This window comes from Dendrobates tinctorius, unplaced genomic scaffold, assembly GCF_039654945.1.
Source record: "Dendrobates tinctorius isolate UK_male_01 unplaced genomic scaffold, ASM3965494v1 ptg000007l, whole genome shotgun sequence".
Taxonomy (NCBI): domain Eukaryota; kingdom Metazoa; phylum Chordata; class Amphibia; order Anura; family Dendrobatidae; genus Dendrobates; species Dendrobates tinctorius.
Genome location: NW_027361675.1, coordinates 35,297,037 through 35,321,236, shown reverse-complemented (window position 1 = coordinate 35,321,236; position 24,200 = coordinate 35,297,037). Strand labels below are relative to the sequence as shown.

At 42.4% G+C, this 24,200-nt stretch overlaps 1 protein-coding gene across 7 annotated transcripts in view; it reads left to right on the top strand.

The window, feature by feature from the left end:
* BCAS3 (BCAS3 microtubule associated cell migration factor) overlaps positions 1-24,200 on the top strand; it is a 1,710,065-nt gene that overhangs the window by 513,292 nt on the left and 1,172,573 nt on the right. For all 7 annotated transcript variants that reach the window (XM_073573260.1, XM_073573307.1, XM_073573290.1 and 4 more), the window contains one exon: positions 3,177-3,310. In XM_073573260.1, coding sequence (XP_073429361.1) covers positions 3,177-3,310 — 134 coding nt within the window. The remainder of the gene's footprint in view (positions 1-3,176; positions 3,311-24,200) is intronic.

Below are 24,200 nucleotides of genomic sequence, written 5' to 3'. Positions count from 1 at the left end.
TCTGCAGGGGGTTGAATACTACTTGTAGGCACTGTATATATATATATATATATATATATATATATATGTGTGTGTTTTTCTAGTTTTAGGTCAGTTCAAATTACTATAATTAATATTTGCCAAATGCCAGAATAATGAGAGAGAATATTTAAGGAATTTTTATTACTTCAAATTCAAAAGTTTACATACACTAAGATTACAATTCCTTTAAACAATTCTGGACTGCCCATAGGATGATGTCATGCATTTGGAAGCTTTTTTGGCAACATCTGAGTGAATTAGAGACGCACCTGTGGATATATTTTAATGAACACCTGAAACACACCGCTTCTTTGCTTAGCATCATGTGAAAGTCTGAAGAAATCAGCCAAGATATCCGAAATAGAATTGTGAACTTGTAGAAGTTTGGCTCATCCTTGGGTACAATTTCAAGATACCTGAAGGTGCCTCGTTCATCTGTACAAACAATTATACGCAAATACAAACAAAATGGGAATGTCCAGCCATCATATCGCTCAGGAAGAAGAGAGGTTCTGTGTCCCAGAGATGAACGTTCTTTGGTCTGACGTGCATATCAAGCAAAGGACAAAAGCGGAAGACCTTGTGAAGGTGATGATGTAAGCTGTTAAGATTGTGTTAATATCCACAGTGAAACAAGTAATGTATCAACATGGACTTAATGGCCACTTGCCAGGAAAAAGCCATTACTCCAAAAGAATCACAGTAACAAAGACCTTAATTTTTGGAGATATGTCCTGTCAACTGATGAAACTAAAATTGAACTTTTTGGGCATAATGACCATCTTTACTTTTGGAGAAAAAAGGGACAAGCTTGGAAGCCTAAGAACACCATCCCAACTGTGAAACAAGGGGATGGCAGCATCATGTGGTGGGGTTGGTTTGCTGCAGGAGGGACTGGGGCACTTCACAAAATAGATGGCACAGTGTGTGTTTATTTTATCTTTTTTTTGTTCTTTTTGTTACATACCCTCGATCATACAGGACAATATGGTATATGGACATAAGGCATTATATCAACTTGTAGGAAGTAATGAAACTTATAAAAACCTAATTATTTTTGTGCACATTTTCTGTTTATTAGTATGCAAATTGCCCACACCTCCCAACTATCCCAGATCCATCAGGATAGACCTGTAAATAGCAAGCTGACCCTTTGTCCCGTGAGGTTGAGGGCAAAACTCAGATACAGTTGAATATATTTGTGGAACACAAAACCATCCGATCGCTGCTCCACATTTTGACAAGGTAGAGGTCACATGAGGTTCTCAGGTGGAATGCTTAAGTGAGGTCTACTATGAGATTTTCTTACTGTGTGTCTGGAATGCTGTGGTGGCATCATACTGTGTATGTGGGGGAAGAGTCCATGCAGGACAATATAGGGGATTATTGTGGGGCAATCAAGCTGTGTAAGTGGTTATTGTGGGGGCATCATAGTATGTGGGTGAGGACCGTGGTGGGAATCATATTGTGTATTAGGGACTGTGGGAACAATTTTCTGTATGTAGAGAGACTGTGGGGGCATCATACTGTGTGTGATGATGTCATACTGTGTAGTGGGGAATCATACTGTGGGATTGGGTATAAAGAAGAGGCATTTTACTGCATGTAACATCATACTGTGTAGTTGAGACTTTGAGGTTGTTATACTGTGTGTGGATGGCTGTAGGGACATTATTTTGTGTGTATTTTATGTGAGGGCTGTGGAGACTATACACTGTGTATTTATGCGGCACTCAGGGCATCATTCTACATGGGGTTATCATACTTTGTGTGAAAATGTACTCTGGTGACACTGTGTGCATGGGGGCGCTGCTGGGGCATAATTATGTGTGGGGCACTCACTGTGGGTTTGTTATGCTGTGTGTGGGAGGCAATGTTGGAGTATCGTACAGTATGGGGGCAAAGTACTCTGGGTGCACCATGCTGTGGGTACAGCATACTGTGTTGGGGCACTCTGTAGGGGCCGCATACTGTGTGTGTGGGCATTGTGGGGACATCATACTTTGAGTTGGGGAATATACTGTGGCTGCTTCTTACAATCTGTGGGAGCATTGTAGGTATCTTAAAGTTTGGGTGATGTACTATATTGGCATTATATTGTCTATGGGTGAAGTGGGGTCATCATACTCTGAGTAGGTCCATGAAAAGGGTATCATACTGTGTGGGAACTTTAATTGTCTTCACTAGGAGAAATATATCTAAGTGGTCATATATAAAGGACTGGGCAAGGTTAGCCGGTAGTAAACTGTGCATACAAAAGGTAGGAATGTATGAGCACTTCTGATTTGAAAAATCCTGTTCAGCATGAAAAATGTAGAATTTATTCCAATAAAAATGTGTCTAAAAAGTGTTGTGTTTACGTTTTTGGACTATATCTTGGAATGTAAATGCAACAAAGTTGGCTTTATTGCATGTTGTATATAGGAAATATTACATTGGTAAAAATGGTTGGTGATACATGGCCATTTTTTTTTTCAACAAACTTCTGATTTTTTTTTTCTTCTCTTAAATTAGAGTATGGTAATTTATGCCAAAGAATGAATGCCATAAAAATAAAACCCGAAAAACAATGGCAGAACTGCATTTTTTTAACAAATTTACTGTACTTGGAATTTCTTTCCCCATGTTCATTTTATTGTAAAATGAATGGTATCATTCATAACCCCAACTCATCCTACACAAAACAAGCCATCATATAGCTGTATGGATATAAAAAAAAAGTTATGACCCTTGGAAGAAGGAGCGTAAAAAACTGAAGTGCAAAAGCAAAAATTGAGTTTGGAGGCAAGGAGTTGATGCACCTTTAGCGCACTGTTTATCAAGACTGGCATGGAAAACGCCAATGTTAATGAATCAGTGCCTATGAATGCATTAATTATTAAACACTGTGGACGATAATTTATTTTTGAGTTATGTTTATTCATTTTAAAATTGCAGTATAACTTGTGTGAAGGTTTTGGCTGAGGCCCCAATTTTATGCTTATACATGGTTGAGTATTACTGTAGTACTGCATCCCTTTAAAGTATGGTTGACTACTACTAATGCTACATGTTGCTTTTTATTTTTTAATCCTCACAAGTTGAATATATTGAAGTTAAACTGAAAACTACTTGAAATGGAACTAATATGTGTAATATTTCCTTTGTCTTTTTAGGGATGTTGCTGGTTACCTCTGATACACTTGGGCATGATTTCCATGTATTTCAGATCCTTACTCATCCATGGTCTTCTTCCCAAAGTGCTGTTCATCACTTGTACACTCTGCATCGAGGAGAAACTGAAGCTAAGGTAAGATTACTTTTGTAGGATGAAAAGTTTGTTCTTTTGAAGATGTTTTCTGGCCTAAAGGGCCTGTCACACGAAGTGATATCGCTAGCAATATCGCTATAACTAGTGACGTTATAGCGATATTGCTAGCGATATCGCTGTGTGTGATACTTACCTACGACCCGCTCCCCCGCTGCTTATCGCTGATCGCGCGAGAACAGGCTGGACTGTTTCTCGTCGTCAGCTTCCTGCGGCGCTTCCTGAGGAGAGACGAGCGACGAGCGTGGAGCCGGGCGGGAGGACGCAGGATCGCCTAGTGTGACAGGTAAGTAGCGGCCCCCATCCCCAGTGATGTCGCTGGTGAGATCTGTCTGTGTGGCAGCTCACTAGCGACCACTTAGCGATGCACCAGCGATCCTGACCACGTCATATCGCTGGTCGGGATCGCTGGTGCATCGCTAAGTGTGACAGTACCTTTAGAGTACAAGTCTGAAATCCCTTTATGTACCAATTCGCACACTGTTAGGATTCGCCAATGCAGGTGTGGCCATTCATGTTACATCAAGTTTGCGATTTGCATACAATGAAGGAAATAATTATTTGATACCTTGCTGATTTTGAAAGTTTGTTCACTGACAGACATGAACAGTCTATAATTTTGTGTAATTTAATTTTAACATTGAGAGATAGAATATCAAAAATTAAAATCCAGAAAATCACATTGTATAAATTGCATACAGTCATATGTTAAAGTTTGGGCACCCCTATTAGTGTTAACCTTTTTTCTTTATAACAATTTTGGTTTTTGCAACAGCTATTTCAGTTTCATATATCTAATAACTGATGGACTCAGTTATACTTCTGGATTCAAATGAGGTTTATTGTACTAACAGAAAATGTGCAATCTGCATTTAAACAAAATTTGACCGGTGAAAAAGTATGGGCACCTCAACATAAAAGTAACATTAGTATTTCATAGATCCTCCTTTTGCAAAAATAACAGCCTCTAGTCGCTTCCTGTAGCTATTAATGAGCTCCTGGATCCTGGATGAAGGTATTTGTGACCATTCCTGTTTACAAAACAATTCCAGTTCAGTTAAGTTTGATGGTTGCCGAGCATGGGCAGCCCGCTTCAAATCATCCCACAGATGTTCAATGATATTCAGGTCTGGGGATGGGTATGGCCATTCCAGAACATTGTAATTGTTCCTCTGCATGAATGCCTGAGTAGATTTGGAGCGGTGTTTTGGATCATTGTCTTGCTGAAATATCCATCCCCTGCGTAACTTCAACTTCGTCACTGATTCTTGCACATTATTGTCAAGAATCTGCTGATACTGAGTTGAATCCATGCGACCCTCAACTTTAACTAGATTCCCGGTGCCGGCAATGGCCACACAGCCCCAAAGCATGGTGGAACCTCCACCAAATTTTACTGTGGGTAGCAAGTGTTTTTCTTGGAATGCTGTGCTTTTTAGCCTCCATGCATAACGCCTTTTTGTATGACCAAACAACTCAATCTTTGTTTCATCAGTCCACAGGACCTTTTTCCAAAATGTAACTGGCTTGTCCAAATGTGCTTTTGCATACCTCAGGCGATTGTTTGTGGCATGCTTGCAGAAACGGCTTCTTTCGCATCATTCTCCCATACAGCTTCTCCTTGTGCAAAGTGCGCTGTATTGTTGACCGATGCACAGTGACACCATCTGTAGCAAGATGATGCTGCAGGTCTTTGGAGGTGGTCTGTGGATTGTCCTTGACTGTTCTCACCATTCTTCTTCTCTGCCTTTCTGATATTTTTCTTGGCCTGCCACTTCTGGGCTTAACAAGAACTGTACCTGTATTATTCCATTTCCTTACTATGTTCCTCACAGTGGAAACTGACAGGTTAAATATCTGAGACAACTTTTTGTATCCTTCCCCTGAAAAGCTATGTTGAATAATTTTTGTTTCAGATCATTTGAGAGTTGTTTTGAGGAGCCCATGATGCCACTCTTCATAGGAGAATCAAATAGAAGAACTACTTGCAAGTGGCCACCTTAAATACCTTTTCTCATGATTTGATACACCTGGCTATGAAGTTTAAAGCTCAATGAGGTTACCAAACCAATTTAGTGCTTCAGGAAGTCAGTAAAAAGTAGTTAGGAGTGTTCAAATCAAGAAAATGATAAGGGTGCCCATACTTTTGCACCGGTCAAATTTTGTTTAAATGCAGATTGCACATTTTCTGTTAGTACAATAAACCTCATTTGAATCCAGAAATATAACTGAGTCCATCAGTTATTAGATATATGAAACTGAAATAGCTGTTGCAAAAACCAAAATTGGTGTAAAGAAAAAAGGTTAACATTAATAGGGGTACCCAAACTTTAACATATGACTGTAAATGAATTTGCATTTTGCAGTGAGAAATAAGTATTCGATCCCTCTGGAAAGCAAGACTTAATGCTTGGTGACAAAGACCCTTGTTCGCAAGCACAGCAGTCAGACCTTTTTTATAGTTGATGATGAGGTTTGTGCACATGTCAGGAATCATTAAGATTTTGAGGCTGTCGCTTGGCAACTCGGAGCTTCCCTACTTAAGTTTTCTATGGGATTAAGGTCTGGAGACTGGCTAGGCCACTCCATGCTTCTTTTTGAGCCATTCTTTTGTTGCCTTGGCTGTATGTTTTGGGTCATTGTCTTGCTGGAAGACCCAGCCATGACCCATTTTTAATGTCCTGGCAGAGGGAAGGAGGTTGTCACTCAGGATTTTACAGTACATGGCTCCATTCATTCTCCCACTGATGCAGTGAAATAGTCCTGTGCCCTTAGCAGAGAATCGCCCCCAAAACATAATGTTTCCTCCTCCTTGCTTGACAGTGGGGAGCGTGTTCTTTGGGTCATAGGCAGCATTTCTCTTCCTCCAAACACAGCGAGTTGAGTTAATGCGAAAGAGCTCAATTTTTGTCTCATCTGACCACAGCACCTTCTCCCAATCACTCAGAATCATCCAGGTGTTAATTGACAAACTTCAGACGGGCCTGCACATGTGCCTTCTTGAGCTGGGGAGCTTCATGGCACTGTAGGATTTTAAACCTTTACAGCATAATGTGTTACCAATGGTTTTCTTGGTGACTGTGGTCCCAGCTGCCTTGACATCAATAACAAGTTCCTCCCGTGTAGTTTTAGGCTGATCCTCTCACCTTCCTCATGATCAAGGATACACCACGAGGTTAGATTTTGCATAGTGCCCTAGATCGATGTTGATTGACAGTCAATTTGTGTTTCTTCCATTTTCTTACTCTTACACCAAAAGTTGTCACCGTCTCACCCAGCGTCTTACTTATGGTTTTGTATCCCATTCCAGCTTTGTGCAGGCTTTCAGCCTGTAAGGGACCCTTTGCGGCGAGGATTGCTTTGCGTTCCCTAAACAACCTCTTACGGTACGCCTTAGTATGTGTGATCTGGGAGTTTGTTGATGACCCCTATTCAAACCACAAGTGGTTTGACGATACAGAGACTTTGAGAATATGTAACGAATCAGTGAGACCAAGATCCATATTAAAAAGATAAAAATTTCTTTACTAGAATTCCAGGATTTCAACAATTGATAAGCACAATACTTTGCATGATTTCAATACATTATGTAGAGGCTCCTTCTTTGAGAGAATGATATACGGCATTTCGATAGTATTGGTACAATTTAAGAGTAACAGAGTACTTCTCAAGCTATTTGTTTTATTACTTTGTTTATCCTCCACTGCAATGGATACCTCATGTTCCTTCCTAGTCAGAAAAGGGCTTCTGTAGGCCTCTATTACTGGTTTACATACTCCCTTTTTGTAGCCCACTGCTTTAGGCTGCCAAGGGGAATTTTGCCTCCCTCAGCTCTTTTTATTGCTGTGGCTGGTAGTCACTGATGGTGAAAGGAACCTTCTTGCTACTCTTCCTATTTCTTCACTGTGGCCGTATAGGCAATCAATAGCTGCAACACTTGTTCTGGAAACTTGCTATTCTTTCAAAAACTTCGATCAACTGTGGCATTCTCCTAAACTGTAATACTTCTTTTCTCCTCAGTAGCTATTCACCAACAGCTTAACAATCAGGAACTAACTTCAGTGTGTGCCCATGTAACTCCTCCCAGCCTGGGTTGGCACTAACAGTTAACCCTGTTACCTCTAACTAACCGGAAAGACTAATAGCCAAAAAGGGAACAGATGGGAAACCCATGTAATAAAATATATCAGTTTTATTTATTGATACTTAAAAACATATTAAAATGGGGAAAATATGTAAACAGAGTGAATACCAATCCAGACCAAACAACACTAGAATGTAGACAAGTATTAACCACTGATGTATCAACAAACTCAATTGCAGTACATAAAGACTATCTAGTGAGCATGTTCCACTAGAAACGTGTAATTCAATATATGTATCACTAGAGGTAAAGATATTGATGCAGCCGGAAAATGAGTCTTCAATGGTACATCATAGTAGATATTGCTACTGTACTGATGTGGTCACAAATAAATAAAGTGACAAGTGCATAATTTCCCTCGGGATCAATAAAGTGTATTGTATCGTAAAATATTCAGAGTGACAGTTCTGAATTCAAGTCCATATTGGACAAACAGTATGGAGTAGCAAGTAAAATGCCTTAATAGGTAAATGGATGTAATAAAAAATAGTAAAGTGCATGCGCAGCAATGAATACCATCAAAAGAGATCAACCACATAAAATATATAAAGGCATTTAAGTATCTAAAGTATATGCATATACATCAATATTCAGATCAAAACTTGGGATGTACCTCTAAGAGTGTGTCAGCTGGTGTAGGCAAGGGCCCCGATGCGCGTTTCGCACCTGCTTCTTTTAGGGGCAGTGCTCAAATACCCACTACAAATATTGTTGGGTCATTTATAGGTATTAACCAGGAACTCTGCAGTGCATGAGAATAAATCACATAAAACAGCAGGACAAAACAACAATATAAGAAAAGTCTTCAGAGAGGGTATTTAGATGACTTCTCCACCTTTACAAGTTGACTATGGTCCATTCCTTATAGCACTTCCTGTTGGATATGGTCTAGCCCAAGTTATCACTAACTCCTTTAGATCTCATTAGATTCAGTCCTAGCAGTGTCCATACTGTTGAGCCAGTCCCATAGTTTCACAAAGTTGATCTTTCATTATTTTATTTATTATGCTTTGCTTATATAGCACCATCATATTCCATAGCGTTTTGTAGATATTATCATGAATGTCCCATTGGGGCTCCCAATATAAATTTCCTATCAGCATGTCTTTGGAGTGAGGGAGGAAATAGGAGAACCTGGAGGAAACCCACACAAACACAGGAGAACATACAAACTCCTTGCAGATGTTGTCTTTGATGGAATACAGAACTACTATCATCACTTATACAGTAGGTACAGTTTGGGCACTGTCCATACTGATTTTATTTATCCTACAGTGTCTTTACAGTACTGGCAGCTATTCTAATTAAAGAAGTACACCCCTCCTTTTTTCCATTTAGTCATTGACCCCCATGCAAGGTGGAAGATGGAGGGGGGCCACTAAGGAATGGAATTGAAAGAAATGATGACTATTACATGGCTTGGCGCAATTATTCATTCTTCTCCCCTTAATTATTAGTTGCTATGCTTATAAGTCCATCCAACAACATCCATAGGCATAACTGAGCTGCAAATGATTGTGGTGATGGATTTATGTGATGTAAAAACATTCCGAATGGATACATTTTTGTTTTGCTTTTTTGTTGCCTTTTGAAAACTTATGTTAAACAATTGAAGTCATTAAGTAAAATAATATATGTAGATAAAAGTATGTGCTTGTAATAAATGCAGTCCTTTATAAAATGTCAATAGTTTGATCTAGTATGATGAACTGTGCTTTTAAAGTTATTAGAAATGACTAATAAGTCAGAGTTCAAGATAATTGCGTGGTTGAGACAATGTATAGCTGCCAAACCATTTTGGATCAATACTTCGAGAAGACTCCCGTATTGTGAGATTCTTTTATTTTGGTTGAATGCTATGCTTAACTTCATTGCAATATAGTTGACCTTTTGACATCTTTGTGGTTTTGTAGATAGATTACATAATATGTTTTTTTTTATAATGGACCGGATGTTTTCTTATTGGGTTTTTCAAGGGTTGCGTTCTGTGGATTTGAAGTACAAATACACAAATCTATAACACTCATTCCCCTTTAATTAGGAATGATTAGAGGAGTTTCCCATATCAAGTGTACATTATAGTGAATATGCATATTTCGACTTTTTGAGCATATAATCTGCTTTGTGCCTAACAATGTATAGAAAACCTTGACTGTTCTTTCATATCTCATGGGTAGCAGAATACATAAAAGTGTATTTATTAAACAGACTTTAGAAATGTTCACCATGATTCTCTGCAGTGTAGTACAAAAATGACATTACTTAGTTCTAAGTTTCCAGAACACTTTTATTTTGGCAATAGTTGTGACACTCCATGTGGTCCTGCACAAAACAGTACACTGTTTCATGCTGGACTTTTCTGTGTGGCGTATGGACCCCAGATTGTTGTAGAACGTGCCCAAAAATATCAATAGTTGTGTTAAAAAAAGCAACAACTGAACATTAAAAAATTAAATAAAGTGCTCAGCTTACATGATATATTTGAACCCCTTTATCAATGTTTCAGATGTACTCAGTTTCAGTATTATTTTATGATTTATTACATTCTTTGACGTATACTGACCATGGGTAGGTTACGTCAGAGAGTGGACCCTCTGGATCGCGGCACTGGAGCTCACAGGGGCGAGCGCGCCAGGTGGTGCGACCCCTATACAGGGGCCGTTAGGGGCAGGCCCTCGGAAGACAGATGCTGCGACTGCTAGACCCAAGAGGGGCAGCTCAAAAGACTGAGTGAGAGGTGCAGGACTGAGCACGGAATGAAGAAGGGAGTAGGAAGTACAGAGCGGGAGCAGGACGGAAACACGGAGTATAGGACTGGGCACTGGAGTACAGGACGGAGGCACGGAGTACTGGACTGGGCACTGGAGTACAGGACGGAGGCACGGAGTACTGGACTGGGCACTGGAGTACAGGACGGAGACACGGAGTACAGGACTGGGCACTGGAGTGCAGGACGGAGACACGGAGTACAGGACAGAGACAGAGAGTAAGAAGGGGAAACCCCTAGACACTTGGTCAGGATACTGTAGGAAAGGCACACGATAATCAGGCGTCTCCACCATGTTGGAGACGCCTGATATACCCCGTGCTGCTGGCTGATTGGGCACCAAGGCTTCTGGGCGGGCGCTCCAGGGATAAGAGACCTGGAAAGCTTGCGCCCGCGGCCTATGGCGCCCGCAGGAAGCAGGCACGCGCCGGACAGAGGAAAAGGAGGCGGGCACAGAGCGGGGAGGCGAGCGCCGGTGAGTATAGGCGGCGGCAGGCCTCCACTGCTGCTGGGGCGGCGGTGGCTACAACTGCTGACGTAACACATTCTAGGCTTTAAGTTATATATTTTGCTTTATTAATACTGCTTTTATATAATTTTTCAGTGACTTTGACGTAAAAAGAGTTTTAACGTCTGATGACTTCACAATGTAGACTTCCATAATGAATGGAATTTAATTTACATTCAATTTCTCATGGGTTCAGCTGCTGTTCCTGTGAGATTAATGGAAGGAGGTAGGTCAACAATGACCCCCAGCACCTAAGCCAGGGATGAGGAAAACACGTGCCGTGGGCCATTCACGGTCTTCGAGGACCTTTAATCCGGCCCCGGGCGGATACCTAGGGATCGCAGTTCTTGCGACGGCAGCTGTATTTTGACGGCTGTCAGCCCATTAATTTCTCCTTGCAAGATTAGCACGCGCACAGTGTTCATTACTAAATTAGGTGCTTGCAATGAAAGATTATGTCTTGACCAGTGCCAGCGTCAGGACATACTTTGTGGGGAGAGTTAGAACGCAATTCGTACTGCACCTGAACAATGGTATAATATTCAAATGGCCCTTGGCGGAAATAGGATTCCTCATCCTGATCTAAGCAGTTAGACAATGAGGAAAGGCTCCTAATAATTGTGCCGATTTGTTCTCATTGTAACTGAGAGCCCAACAATTGCCCCTTAGGCTTCCAGTCTAAAATTATTTTTAGACCCAAGGTTGCCTGTCATAACAATACAATCCATTGGCTCTGATTGTGTTTCTGGTGTAGACAAAGGGCTTATTCCCAGTCTCTGTGGCCCCCCCTCAACATAGTTATTGATAGTTATTGAGATTGACTGTATAATTGTGACGACGCTGTGCCTAATGAAAGTCTCCAGGTCAGTCTTTTAATAGTGTCTGTTGGGATAAATGCACTCTACGTCTATGCACCAAGCCTAAATTATGAAAAGCTCCTGAGGTACATGTTAATCTTCCCATTATCACCAGTTCATCACACAAAGGCCAGACATGTTTTCTTAGGCCTCAGCCTGACTGGTATGCATCTGCACACCGTTTTATTAATTGTATATAAAAGCACAGGCAGACGGCTCTTTCATATACAGAGGTCCATCTTAATAAAATGTATGAAAAAATAGCGGCACTCAATACCAAAGTTGAGAGGGCAAAAATTCCTCCAGAGCGTTGTAAAAGACTCATTGGCAGTTATTGCAAACGCTTGATTGCAGTTGTTGTTGTTGTTACTTGTGTTATCTTGTCTAATATTTAAATTTGTTTGGTGATCTGAAACATTTAAGTGTGAAAAACATTCATAAGAATACGAAATGAGGGCAGGAACGGTGCAAACACTTTTTCACACAACTGTATACCTCCTGAGCACATGCACCTGACTGTGGCAATAAATGTAGCGTGTCACTTTGGTTATAAAAACTGTACAGAGACTTCTAGGAGAAGAACCAATGGAGGAAAAACCGAGTATAGGTCACAACACATTAGGTAAGGGGTAAAGATAAAACACCTTTATTGAAATAATTGGTGAAATAGTGGCACAACTACGGAGGTGCCCACACATATGAGCAAATAAATGTACATTAAAAATTACAGTATAAACAGCATGTGAGCACAGAGGTAACAAATAGATATCAGTAGAGGAAATCACCAAAATAGTAAAAAGAGCATAATTTAAATAATCAAATTACTAGCATATATCAAGAGGTAATAGGTTAATTCAGTGCACTAAAATGTGGTAATATAGGTCACTATACCGTGATATATACTATTGATGGTTAAAAGCTACATGCTGCGATTCAATGTAATGTGTACACCAGGGACACATGGGGAAACATAAGAAGGATGCACATAATCAATAAGTATCAATAGACACACAGAGTAAACACAAAAAATAGAGATAGATGTATAAGGAGTGCTGATGCATGGATCACTCATGAGTGTATAGCTAGAAGGTGCAATCCAAGGCTAAAAAGTTGTAGATTGATGTAGAGTATTCATGATACCTGGTGATCTACTGTACAGGTGTGGACATGTACCCCGACGCGTGTTTCAGACAACATTATTCATCAGGCAGTAGTTAACGGTAAGAACAGAGGAGTTTATATAGCAGGGGAACCGATATGATGATGCTCGGCAATACGGTGCATACATCGCTCGGAGGACCTAGAAGTGGTTGGCCCTGGAAGTGGTCGGCCCGTGCGTCATGTGACAGATGACGGCGGAGAACTGATTTGGTCTGGCGTATCAGGCACATGGAGACACAGGGGTGGCACACAAGCGGGCACATGCGCACAGCCAGCAGCATCATACATGTTGATGGTAACCATAGAAACACAGCACTAATTTTTGGCAAGGCAAGGGGGGAATAAGTTTGTGCAGATGAAAAATGAATAAATAAATGTGAATAAGGGATGTGATTGCTGTAAGTTAGATAAAAAATGAAAAAAATACTTCTAGGAGAGAATAATGTAATTGTAATGCCGCTGTGTTTGTACTCTGTTTACCCGGCGTTACTCTATATATCTCTCCTTTCCCCTAAAGAGCTGGAATGCTGTTGTCAGTTACCTATATGGATGCTGCTCAGTTCCTGGCTCCGCTGCGTAGCCGTACATGCGTGAGTGTCTCCGCTGCGCTGCATGACCACCCGCATGTGCGGTCCCTAGCTCCTGCTGTGGAAGTTAGTGGAAGTTACCCGCGGGTTGTGAGGTCCTCTGCAGTTGTGCATGACTTACCACATGTGTCCAGGCTTGCAGCCGCTGCCAGGTGTCCTTTGCTATGCTGAGTTGTTTATGGCTGTGCTTAGGGTGCGCGTGGCCACACCTCCCTGCTTTTATGAGGAATGGGTGTGTACTTGAATAGCTGTCCTCAGTCTATCGCTGTGGGGCAGCTCCTGCATAAAGTTCCCATGCCCTGTGGGGCGTTGTCAGAGCTTCGCATCAAGTTTGAGTCTTGCCATGTGTGTTTGGTGTTCAGCTCCTGTTCTGCCTGCGTGCAGTTCTAGGTGAGCTGATGCCTGTTTCCGGCTGCTCTGAGTACCCAGATCTGTCTTTCCTGGATGCTGCATATCCAGACCCGTTTCTGTTTTGTTTCCCGCCTCCCTGAGGGCTGCATTCTTGGGCCTGAACCCTTGATCCTGTATCTGTTCCTGTACCTGACCCTGTCTGAACTGTGTTCTCTGTGTTATGTTCCTGAGGTCCCTCTGTGTCTGGAACCCTGTACCCAGTGACCGTGACTTTTTGCTAACTGACTTTCTTTGAACAAACCTGGGTTCATCTTGGAAGTTGGAGTCCGGTGTTTCTGTGTTATTCGGTGCAATCCCCGTCCGGCTCCAGTCCAACCCGGCGGTGCTTGCACCAGACCGCTGAATTGCTTTTTGGGTCGCTGCCAGATGTTCAGAGCCTGATAACTGTGGCCTCTTGTTCGGAGTCAGATGACCACGGCCTGATGTCTGGTGTCTGATGACCGCTCCCAGATGTCCGGTGCCTGACGTCCTCCGTCAGATCTCCAGAAACCGAAGCCAGTGTTCTGATGTTCTATCCGAGTCCTGAGGTCCAGCCTAAGTCCTGATGTTCGCCTGGTGTCCTGATGTCCAGATGTCCTGCCTGAGACCTGATGTCCGGCTTGTGCCTGAGTCCTGATGTCTGCCTTGTGCCCTGATGTCCAGATGTTCCGCCTGTGTCCTGATGTCCAGATGTCCAGCCTGTGTCCTGATGTCCTGATGTCCAGCCTGTTGTCATGGTTAGGACATGGTTAATGTCCTGTTCTCACAGGGTTATCTTATGCTGGCCTCTCTTTGGATCTGGGAGGGGTATTTATACTCACTCCAGACTAGCATTCTCTGTCAGCTATACTGTTATTCTGGCTGTGTGTCTGACCGACCCCCCTGGTGTGCGTGTATTCTGCATTGCTTGTTTGATTCCCGTGTATGACCCGGCCTGTTCCCTCACACTGTACTCCGTCTATCGTTTTGATACTCTTGTCTTCTCTGGTTCTGACCTCCTGGCTTGGCTATTGTTACTCCGTTGCAGTTTATCCCTATTGTACCGTCCATTGCCCGTTCTGGTTTTCTGATCTATTGCTACGTCCTGACTATTCGCTCTGTCTAACCCTTTGGTACTGTCCTGCTATCTCATGCTTTGACCCGGCTTGATCTGGTTTCTGTCTCTGTCTATGCCCCTTGGTAACATTGTCCTGTAGTTACCTTTCTAGGAATTTCCCTGCAGCTCCTAGCTCTGTGGAGCTTAGGCCATGCCCCCAGCAATCACGTGCTTCAGGTCCTGGAGCATGCATAGTCACCGCTGCTGCCCGCTCCACAGGTATCTTTGAGCACTGTTTTTGTACTCAGGACATGCGCACTGGCTCAGTGAGCAAGTGCAGTGCGGTGTTCCTGACACCTGTGGCTTGATGTCCCGATATCCTGCCTGTGTCCTGATGTCCAGATGTGCTGCCTGTGTCCGATGTCCTGATGTCTTGCCTGTGTCCGATGTTCCAATGTCCAGCCTTTGTCCTGATGTCCTGCCTGAGTCCGATGTCTGTCCGTTTTCCGATGTCCAGCCTGTGTCCAGATGTCCAGTCCGTGGTCCAGCCTGTGCTCTTGAGTTGGTCCCGTTCGTGTTCCTGGATGGATTCCTCCTCCGTGGTTCTCGGGAGTCTCCATCTCTGTTTCCCGGTTCCGGTTCCGGCAGTGAGTCCTGGATCTGACCAGCTGTTGCCTGTTGCTGTAGTCTCAACGTTCCTGGACCTGTGCTATCCGTGTCTTGCTTATGTGCCGATGTCCTGCCAGTTCCCTGGGGTCTTACCCGTGATGGCTTCTGCCATTGTCTGAAGACTGTCCGAGGTCGGTGTTTGTTGTTCTCCTGCTGTGCCTGTACTACGCTTGAGGCCTGAGAGAGAGGCCATCCTAGTATGCCAGAGCCAGACAACCCTGGACTGCATCAACCCGTGATGACCTCCTGCTTCGGCTGTCAACCTGAATTGCGTACCCTTCTTGATGTGCGTAATTGGGAACCTGATGTCTTGATGTCTTTTTGCTTCATTTAAGTAAACTTTGTTTCTTCATACCTGAAGTTGTGTGGTGCATTTTAGTTCTGCATATGGCCATCTTGTCCGCTATCTCTGCTGCCACAGACCCCGGTCGCTACCCTTCCCTAGTCCAGGTAGGCCCGGTCCCCCTCTGTGGTCCAGTGGGCCCACATTCCACAAACACCTGGGACGCAAACACCGTCATTGTTAAGGTTGGATGACGTGGGAGCATTGGCTGGTAAGCCACGCTGCATCCGCGATCGTAACAGCAATAATATGATGGAGCATGCTGTGATTTATTTTGTCACAATCAGATGAATTGAGATGAAAACAATTGTATGAAATACATCATGTGGAGGTATGATAGGGTAATATAGAAGTTTATGAGCAATGGAGTTCGGCACCGTACAACTCAGGTGTGCCCCCTCATGCACTAACCTCCTCCTGTGCTGGTGGGACCCAAAGAGTGGTCTTTCGTGATGAGATGGCTGGTTGGGCCTCCAAGATCCTCTTTTGGGGAAGATATATAGATGACATCGTTGTCCTTTGTTGTGGATGCGCATAGTATTTTTTCTCCTTCGTAGATGTCCTTAATGTTAGCAACCTTGAACTGCGGGGTTCACCAAGGACATAGGTTGATTACAGCTGCCTTTTCTGAACATCCTTGTCATAAAATGGAAGGAATGGGGCCTTTTTTATCCTACACATTTAGGAAACCGACTTCAACAAATAGTCTCTTAACATGGAATAGTCACCATCCAGTTTCACTGAAAAAAGGCATCCCAAGGAGGAGGAATTGTTCTGGGACCCAAGACTACTATAAGCAATCCAGAGAGTTAAGAGATAGATTACTTGAGAAGGGATATCCGAGAAGTATCCTGCATTCTCAGATGCCCTAGGTAGGTACAGACTATCAAAGCAGTGATAGTCGGCACCTTTTGACAACCAGGCTTTTGCATGCTTTGGAGGCATTGATCTATCCTCTTTACGGATCGAGAACTTAGTGATGTAATGCATTTCCCCAAGATCATGTATAGTAAAGGAAGATCTATAGGTGATATAGATTAAAGCATACTTTTTAAAGAAGACCCACACAGCCTGGATAGGAAACCATGTGAGACATACTGGGGTAGAGCGTAACACTATTGCCAGCTCCCCTGCATAGTTCTCTCTTTCTCAATGTAGGGATACTGGCATACTTACTGCTCTGGACCCGCAATAGGGTCCCCTTCTGTTGGCATGTCTTGTGAGCGCTGCACTTCCTGGCAGAGTGCCTACCTTTCGCGCACGTGCGCTTCCCCCTTCTTAAATGCTGAGAGGTTTTAGTATAATTAGTTCATGTGGTCTCCCTTACTAGTAAGTTGTTAGGTCCTCTTGTCCCGGTGTGGCCCGGTCCTGAACCTAAATCCCTGGTCCTGGTCTGGCCAGTGCTCTGAAAATGAACACTCCTGAACTGGGCGTAACATGGAGATTATTTCCTCTTTTGTGATTGGATAAGGGCCGCCAAGCATTTTGCAAGCTTTACAACTGTGAAATGCTGCTACATGAGGGATTTCTCTAAATGCAAGACAACAGCGATAATTTACCTAGCCAATTGTTCATGCCCTTGTGATTATGTAGAGAAAACGAGAACAGATGAATTGGTGAACATCTCGAAGATATAAAATGCAAGACCGATACCCCGATTGCACGGCCTACTCACTTCTCTCTGAGCGCACAGGTCCCGGTGAGTATTCTGGCAGCTGTGCTCTGCTTGTGAGCAGCGCATGACATCCCTGCCATGCGCTGCTTACAAGCAAAAAGCAGTTGCTGGCACTGGAGCAGGACGCTGCAAGGGAGTGCAGGAAGGCAAGTGTAATGGTTTGGTTTTTTAATGTTTTCTGATGTGGCCATACATACCAGGAAGGGGGTGGTGGCCAATTATAAGGATGAGGCCATGCATACCAGGATCGGGTTTGCGGGCCAATCATGGCAAGATACTATTATTAAAAAGAAATGAATATTCATTGCCCTCCATGCCCTTGGGCATGGAATGCAGGGAATATTCATTTCTCTTTAGCCACGGGAACATAAGTTAGCCGCAACCGCCGGCTCCAGCCTCCTGTGAGCCGCTGCTCCGCCGATGCCGCTCCCCCACCTCCCCACCAGAGCCAGTACATCCGGACAGCCAGAGCCAGTATCCTCCACATTTTTGGAGGAAAAAAGTACATCTTATAGTCCAAAAAATACAGTAATCAATAAAAATGATCTGATTTAAAAAACGTTGGCCAGCTATTTCTCATTTTTCCAACAAGTGACAGAAGGTACCCAAAACTGACACCATTCTATAAACCGCACCCCTCAAGGTGCTCAAAACAGCATTCAAAAAGTTTATTAACCATTCAGTTGCTTCACAGGAATTGAAGCAATGTGGAAGGCAAAAATGAACATTTAACTTTTTTCACAAAAAATTAACTTTAGAACCAAACTTTATTTTCACATGGGTAACAGGAAAAAATGGACCTCAAAATTTGTTGTTCAATTTCTCCTGAGCACGTGGATACCCCATTTGTGAGGAAAATCTACTGTTTGGGTGCATGGCAGGGCTCGAAGGGGAAGGTGCGCTTTTTGAATGTAAAATTTGCTGTAATAATTAGCGGACACCATGTCTTGTTTGGAGAGCCCTTGATGTGCCTAAACAGTGGAAACCCCCCACAAGTGATGCCATTTTCAATACCACAACCCTCAAGGATTTTATCCAGGGGAATAGTGAGCATTTTGAACCCACAGGTGGGACACAGAATTTGACAACATTAGGTCATCATATTTAATACGTCATCATTAGTGTTGAACGCAAGTGCTCACTACTTCAGTTTGCATCGGATGCTCCGGTATGCACCGAGTATCACGGGTGCTCGAGTGACATGCTCGACTCCCTGCCCCGCATGTTTCGTGGTTGTTAGATACCCCAAAAAAACAGGCAGGGATCCGCAATACTCTGTGCATGCTCGAGCACCCGATGCAAACTCGAGTAACTAGCACTTGCGCTCAAGACTAGCCGTCATATCGTCATCATTTTTTTTTACTTTTGAAACCCCACCAATTCTAACTCCAACCCTAACCCTAGCTCAACCTTAACCCCAACCCTAACAACCCCAACTCTAACACAACCTCAACCCTAACTCCAACTGCAGAGGATGAAAAAATATATATATTTTATAATTTTTGTCTACCTAAGGAGGTGACAGAGGGTGAATTACTATCTTTTTTCCTTTGATCACTGTGATAGGGTCTATCACAGTGATCAAAAGGAACCAATAGGAATAATTCCCTATTGTTGCCGAGTACCGGCCGTCAGATCTCAGTGGGCACACTGCGCATGTGCCCGACGTTTTTTTTCAAAGAAGATGACGCGGAGGGCTTGGGACTGATCAGGAGGGCCCAGGAATGGCCGAGATACTGGCGAGGCTCGAGGGGCATCATTTCTCACTCCTCTGACATGCATATCATGTCAAAAGAGGGAGAAATCATTGTATCAGCGGTCACACTTAGTTTTGTGTGATGGCCGTTATTCACTGAAAAACAGCGATCACATGATTGGGAACCAGAAAATCCAGCCCTGATCAGATTCTCCAGGGTGCCAGCTACCCCGGGTAACTGAGACCCCAGAGATTTTTCGACTGTGATACACGGTGTTTCGAGCTATTGGCTCTCGTCAGTGCAAAGTATGAGAACTGATTTGGCTAGGTGAGAGGCTCTGGACTGAGGTCTAAGGGGTAAGGTTTCTCCTTGTGGAGAGTGACATGCCAGCTCTGGCTTGTCAAGGTAAGGAGGCTTATTCGCCGTGCAGTGCTCTTCTGGGAAAATAATATGCAAATTGCCTCTTCAGAGAAAAAGAGGACTTCAACTCTATAGCGCCACCTTTAATGAGTCTTGTAATATGACTTCGGATAAAAGCCAAATCAGATTCTCAATTTGCAGACACGGTGTTTCGAGCTATTGGCTCTCGTCAGTGCAAAGTATGAGAACTGATTTGGCTAGGTGAGAGGCTCTGGACTGAGGTCTAAGGGGTAAGGTTTCTCCTTGTGGAGAGTGACATGCCAGCTCTGGCTTGTCAAGGTATTACCTATTAAGGGAAACACATCTATTTCTCCTATTGTCTTACACTGGAGTTTAGTCAACTCCATTTACTGATAGCCACCTGCAAATTCTGTATATGCATCTCAAACCATAGCATCTGAACAGGCTATACTGTGGGGGGAAATAAGTACTTGATACACTGCTGAATTTTCAGGTTTTTCCACCTACAAAGAAAGGAGAAGTGTGTAATATTTATCGTAGGTACACGGGATCCGTGTGCAAAGATTTTGTCCCCTGCACTCACATCGGTCTGACATGGGTGAGAACGTTCTACTTCATGAGTGCAGGAAGCATCTGCCTGCAATCGCGCTCACACAGCTCTGACCACGCGCATATGAAGCAGAACGCTCTCACCCAGATGTCAGATCTGTGTGAGGACAGGGGGGCAAAATCACTGCACACGCTTCCCGTTTATCTCAGCAATCTACATCCTGCGCACGATGTCAGATCTGTGTCAGGCAGCGCAGGGAGCGTTGGGCACACTAGGGATGGGGTGTTGGGGGGATCTCTTATGATGACAGGAACTGCGCTTGCCCGGCCAGCTGATTGGCCACTGAGAGGATGGAATGAAATAATGCCAGGGGGCATACTTCACAAGGTAAAAGCTTGTTATTTTTGAATGGAGCATAATTTTAATAACTGTAAATTACAAAACCATTTATTTCCACTTTTTCTATATGTATTTTTTATGGTGGCTCAACCTCTTTTACTTAACATCTTTTACTTGTACCCATAGAACGCATCTATTGCCACGTAAGGAGACTACTGCTTTTTTGTGTCTTATAGCCTACAGTATCATATCTGTGTTAATTGTGGTAGAATCTCGGCTGCATGGGTAAAACATCTATCTAGGGTTATCATCGTGTCCCTCAGGGTTAGACGAGGAGGAGCGGGGATGCCTTCACTATATAAGGGGACAATAAAAATATCTCTCCCAGGATCTGTTTATATCAAGGAAGGTGACGGTCACAAGGGGGCATTCTCTGCGTCAGGAGGAAAGAAGGTTTTTCCACCAACATAGAAGAGGATTCTTTACTGTTAGGGAAGTGAGAATCTGGAATTCCCTGCCTGAGGAGGTGGCGATGGTGAACTCAGTCGAGGGATTCAAGAGAGGCCTGGATGTCTTCCTGGAGCGTAACAATATTGTATCTTACAGTTATTAGGTTCTTTAGAAGGACGTAGATCTGGGGATTTATTCTGACGTTATATAGGCTGAACTGGATGGACAAATGTCTTTTTTCTGTCTTGCTAACTATGTTACTTACATTACCTATTAGGGTGTCAACTTCCACGGATAGTTAGGGCTCATGATTTAGGGCCTTACAGGGATATTGTAGTGGTTATTTTGCCACGTATCCCCCTTTTTATGTACCCTTATTGGATTGATATTATTTATTATTTTTTTATATTTATATATTTTTTATTTTTTTCTCACTTCGCAACTTTTTATGTCTACCCATTAAAGTATTTGTCTTTTAGTAATATTTGTTATGTCACAATATCCCTCTGGGAAATCAGTGCCAACTTCACACTCCCCGCCTTTGGACAAATCACATACAGCTCTTCCTTCCTCTGGATGTGTGTGATTTGCATGAAGGTGGGGAGAGTAAAGTCAATGCTGATTGGTCACCAGGATCACATGACATAACAGTATTACGCAATCTCCTGAAGAGTAAGTGCCAACACAGCTGGGACTGTGCCCTCACTGGAGGTGAGTATAAGAATTATTATTTTACAAGAGGAAAAGCTGAGGATCGAGTAGTGGGCAACCCCTTGAAAGTTTCTAACTTGCACAAAACGTACGGTACTTTCATCACCTAACACTAAGGCCTGTTTCACACTTCCGTTTTTTCAAATCCGTCAAAATCCGTTGTTTTCCGTAAAAAAACGGATCCGCCATTTTTTGCAGGATCCGTTTTTTTTGTCCCATAGACTTCCATTATGGTTACCGCGGATCCGTCAAAAAAACGGATCCGTTTTTTAAAAAACGGATCCGTTTGCATCAGTTTCCGTCAAAAAAACGGAAACGGATCCGTTTGGCGGACACAAAAACGGAAGTGTGAAACAGGCCTTACATTGAAAAACCTCGACTTGTGTTTGTTTCTCTCTGGTGTTTAACCTCACCTTCAAATTTGTCTAGTAGATATTAGGAAAATGGAAAAAATTGAAAAGTCTCGTTTAATTTTATTTTAAACTGATTTTTTTAACTACCACAGTATTATGTGTTTTTTTTTTTTAAATGTAAAAATTGCTGTGTTCATTCCAATAAAAATGCAGATTATCCAAAACCTTATTTTCGTATCAAATCATAAGACATTAAATATTAGTTTTTTTTTTCATTTTCTGTCTAGAATATGTATTTCCTCTGCAAATCTATTTGGTAATGTTTTATCATCTATTTGTTTAACCTTCTACCCTTTACAATGACTGTCAGGTTGTCTGACAAATGTCTTGAGCAAAGGTTACTGCTTTGCAAACCCACCATTATTCCAATTTTTCTGGTAAATTGGCCACTAGGGAGACACTATGGCAGCTTCCATTCATCTAGAAAAATGCAGATGACATTTTGTACGTGCAAAATATTTGTTTATGTGTTTATAAAATCTTTTATAAGGAAAAAAGTGTAAATCGCTTTACTCATCATATTACCAGTGTTTCTTCTGTGTAGCTGTCACGTAAAGCTCGTGATGTCCTTTGATTCAACGGGTATTTCAAGGGCAGTGGATGTGTACTTTATACAATTAAAGGCATTGGCAATTAATGTTATTAACATACTGTCTGCATTAAAGTTGTACAATTTAAGTAATAATAAAGCCTTTTCTTGGAGAGATGATAATGTATCATACGTTTTGTAACGGAGAGACCTTTTCTTTGTCGGAGCGAAGTGTATTCGTGGGAACAAGAGCATCAATTAATCTATTTACATCTCATATAATCTTTATTTAGTAGTTACTTGTCTTTGAATTTTATTCCAGACAACTGGTTAAGTGTAAGAAATCATCAACTGTGCGTTCGAGTGATTTTACTAATGAAAGAGAGATACATTCTGGATTATGCTGATGATGCCTGGAACTTTAATAAGGTTTCCTCTAAAGAAAAGTAATACGGAGAATGCGTACCTAATTATTTGAACAGAAAGCTGTTCTGTGGTCACTGACTTAGTGAGAAAGCTTTCATCTGACAACAATTTTCCTGTTAAGAGTGCACATAGGGTAAAATCCAATAGACACGCTCCACATTAACTCATCTGTGGTGCAAGACATATAAATGCTTTATTACCTTGCAGATCACAACTTTGCCCAAAAAGGTTTCAGAACCTTCAAAGTGCTTACAAATTTGTCTGTAATGCAAACATGCTTTTAATGCAATGCATAGTAGTGCAGTCGGATTCAGCGCGAGAGAGACAAGCATCTAACCAACAAGAGAAGTATTAGCTTTCTAAACTGCTCCCAAGATATTAAACCAGTTCCGCAGCAGCATAAAGTTGGCGCCTGCGATTGCCAGAGGAATGCTATTATTGGTAAATGAAGTATTCCTGCTATCGTGTTTAAATAATTTTATGATAGATGTGTTTGCCCTTTGCATATGATGGAAGAAAATACATTCACGGTTTGGAGGCTAATGAAATTATACAGCTTTTTTCTGTCACATGGGGATTTTCTGCCTAGAATACAATTATCTTGTTTGATTACTTACAAAAGGTTTGTATCAGTCGTAATCATATTTTTAAATGATTTTATAGGCTTCCATATTTCTTTCCTTTATTCCTATACATGTTAATATTTACTTGTCCCCAATCCTGCACTGATCACCGCTACCTGACGTCTCTGCTACGTTCAAAGACATTTGGGAAAGTGGGGGTGGTAAGAGGGCTCCTGACAACTTTTGTCATCCAGCTGACCTGATAATCACAAGGGTTTGTCAGAAAAACAATTAGCGATTCAGCTGCCAATTGGCTCTCACAGTGCCCTATTTAAATCCTAAGAGTGTCATTACCATTTCCAATTATTGTACTCTTAATACTACCCTACTGCTGTTTTATTGGATTGAACTGCTGTGGTTCTGACACCTCTTGTTCTTGACAATTTCTCTGCCTTTTTCCTGGATGTCCTTTTGGATTGACCCTTGTTTACAATTACTTTTCTCGCTCGCTGTTATCATTGCTTGAGTGCTTGAACTCTAATCCAGCTTTCCTTAACTATGGTATTAGTTTCAATTTTGTCCTTTTGAAAAACGAAAAAAAAGCAAAGGTGCATTCATTCCATATATACAGTGCTGTGCAAGTTAATTGGGATAAAACTTATTTAACCCCTTCCCA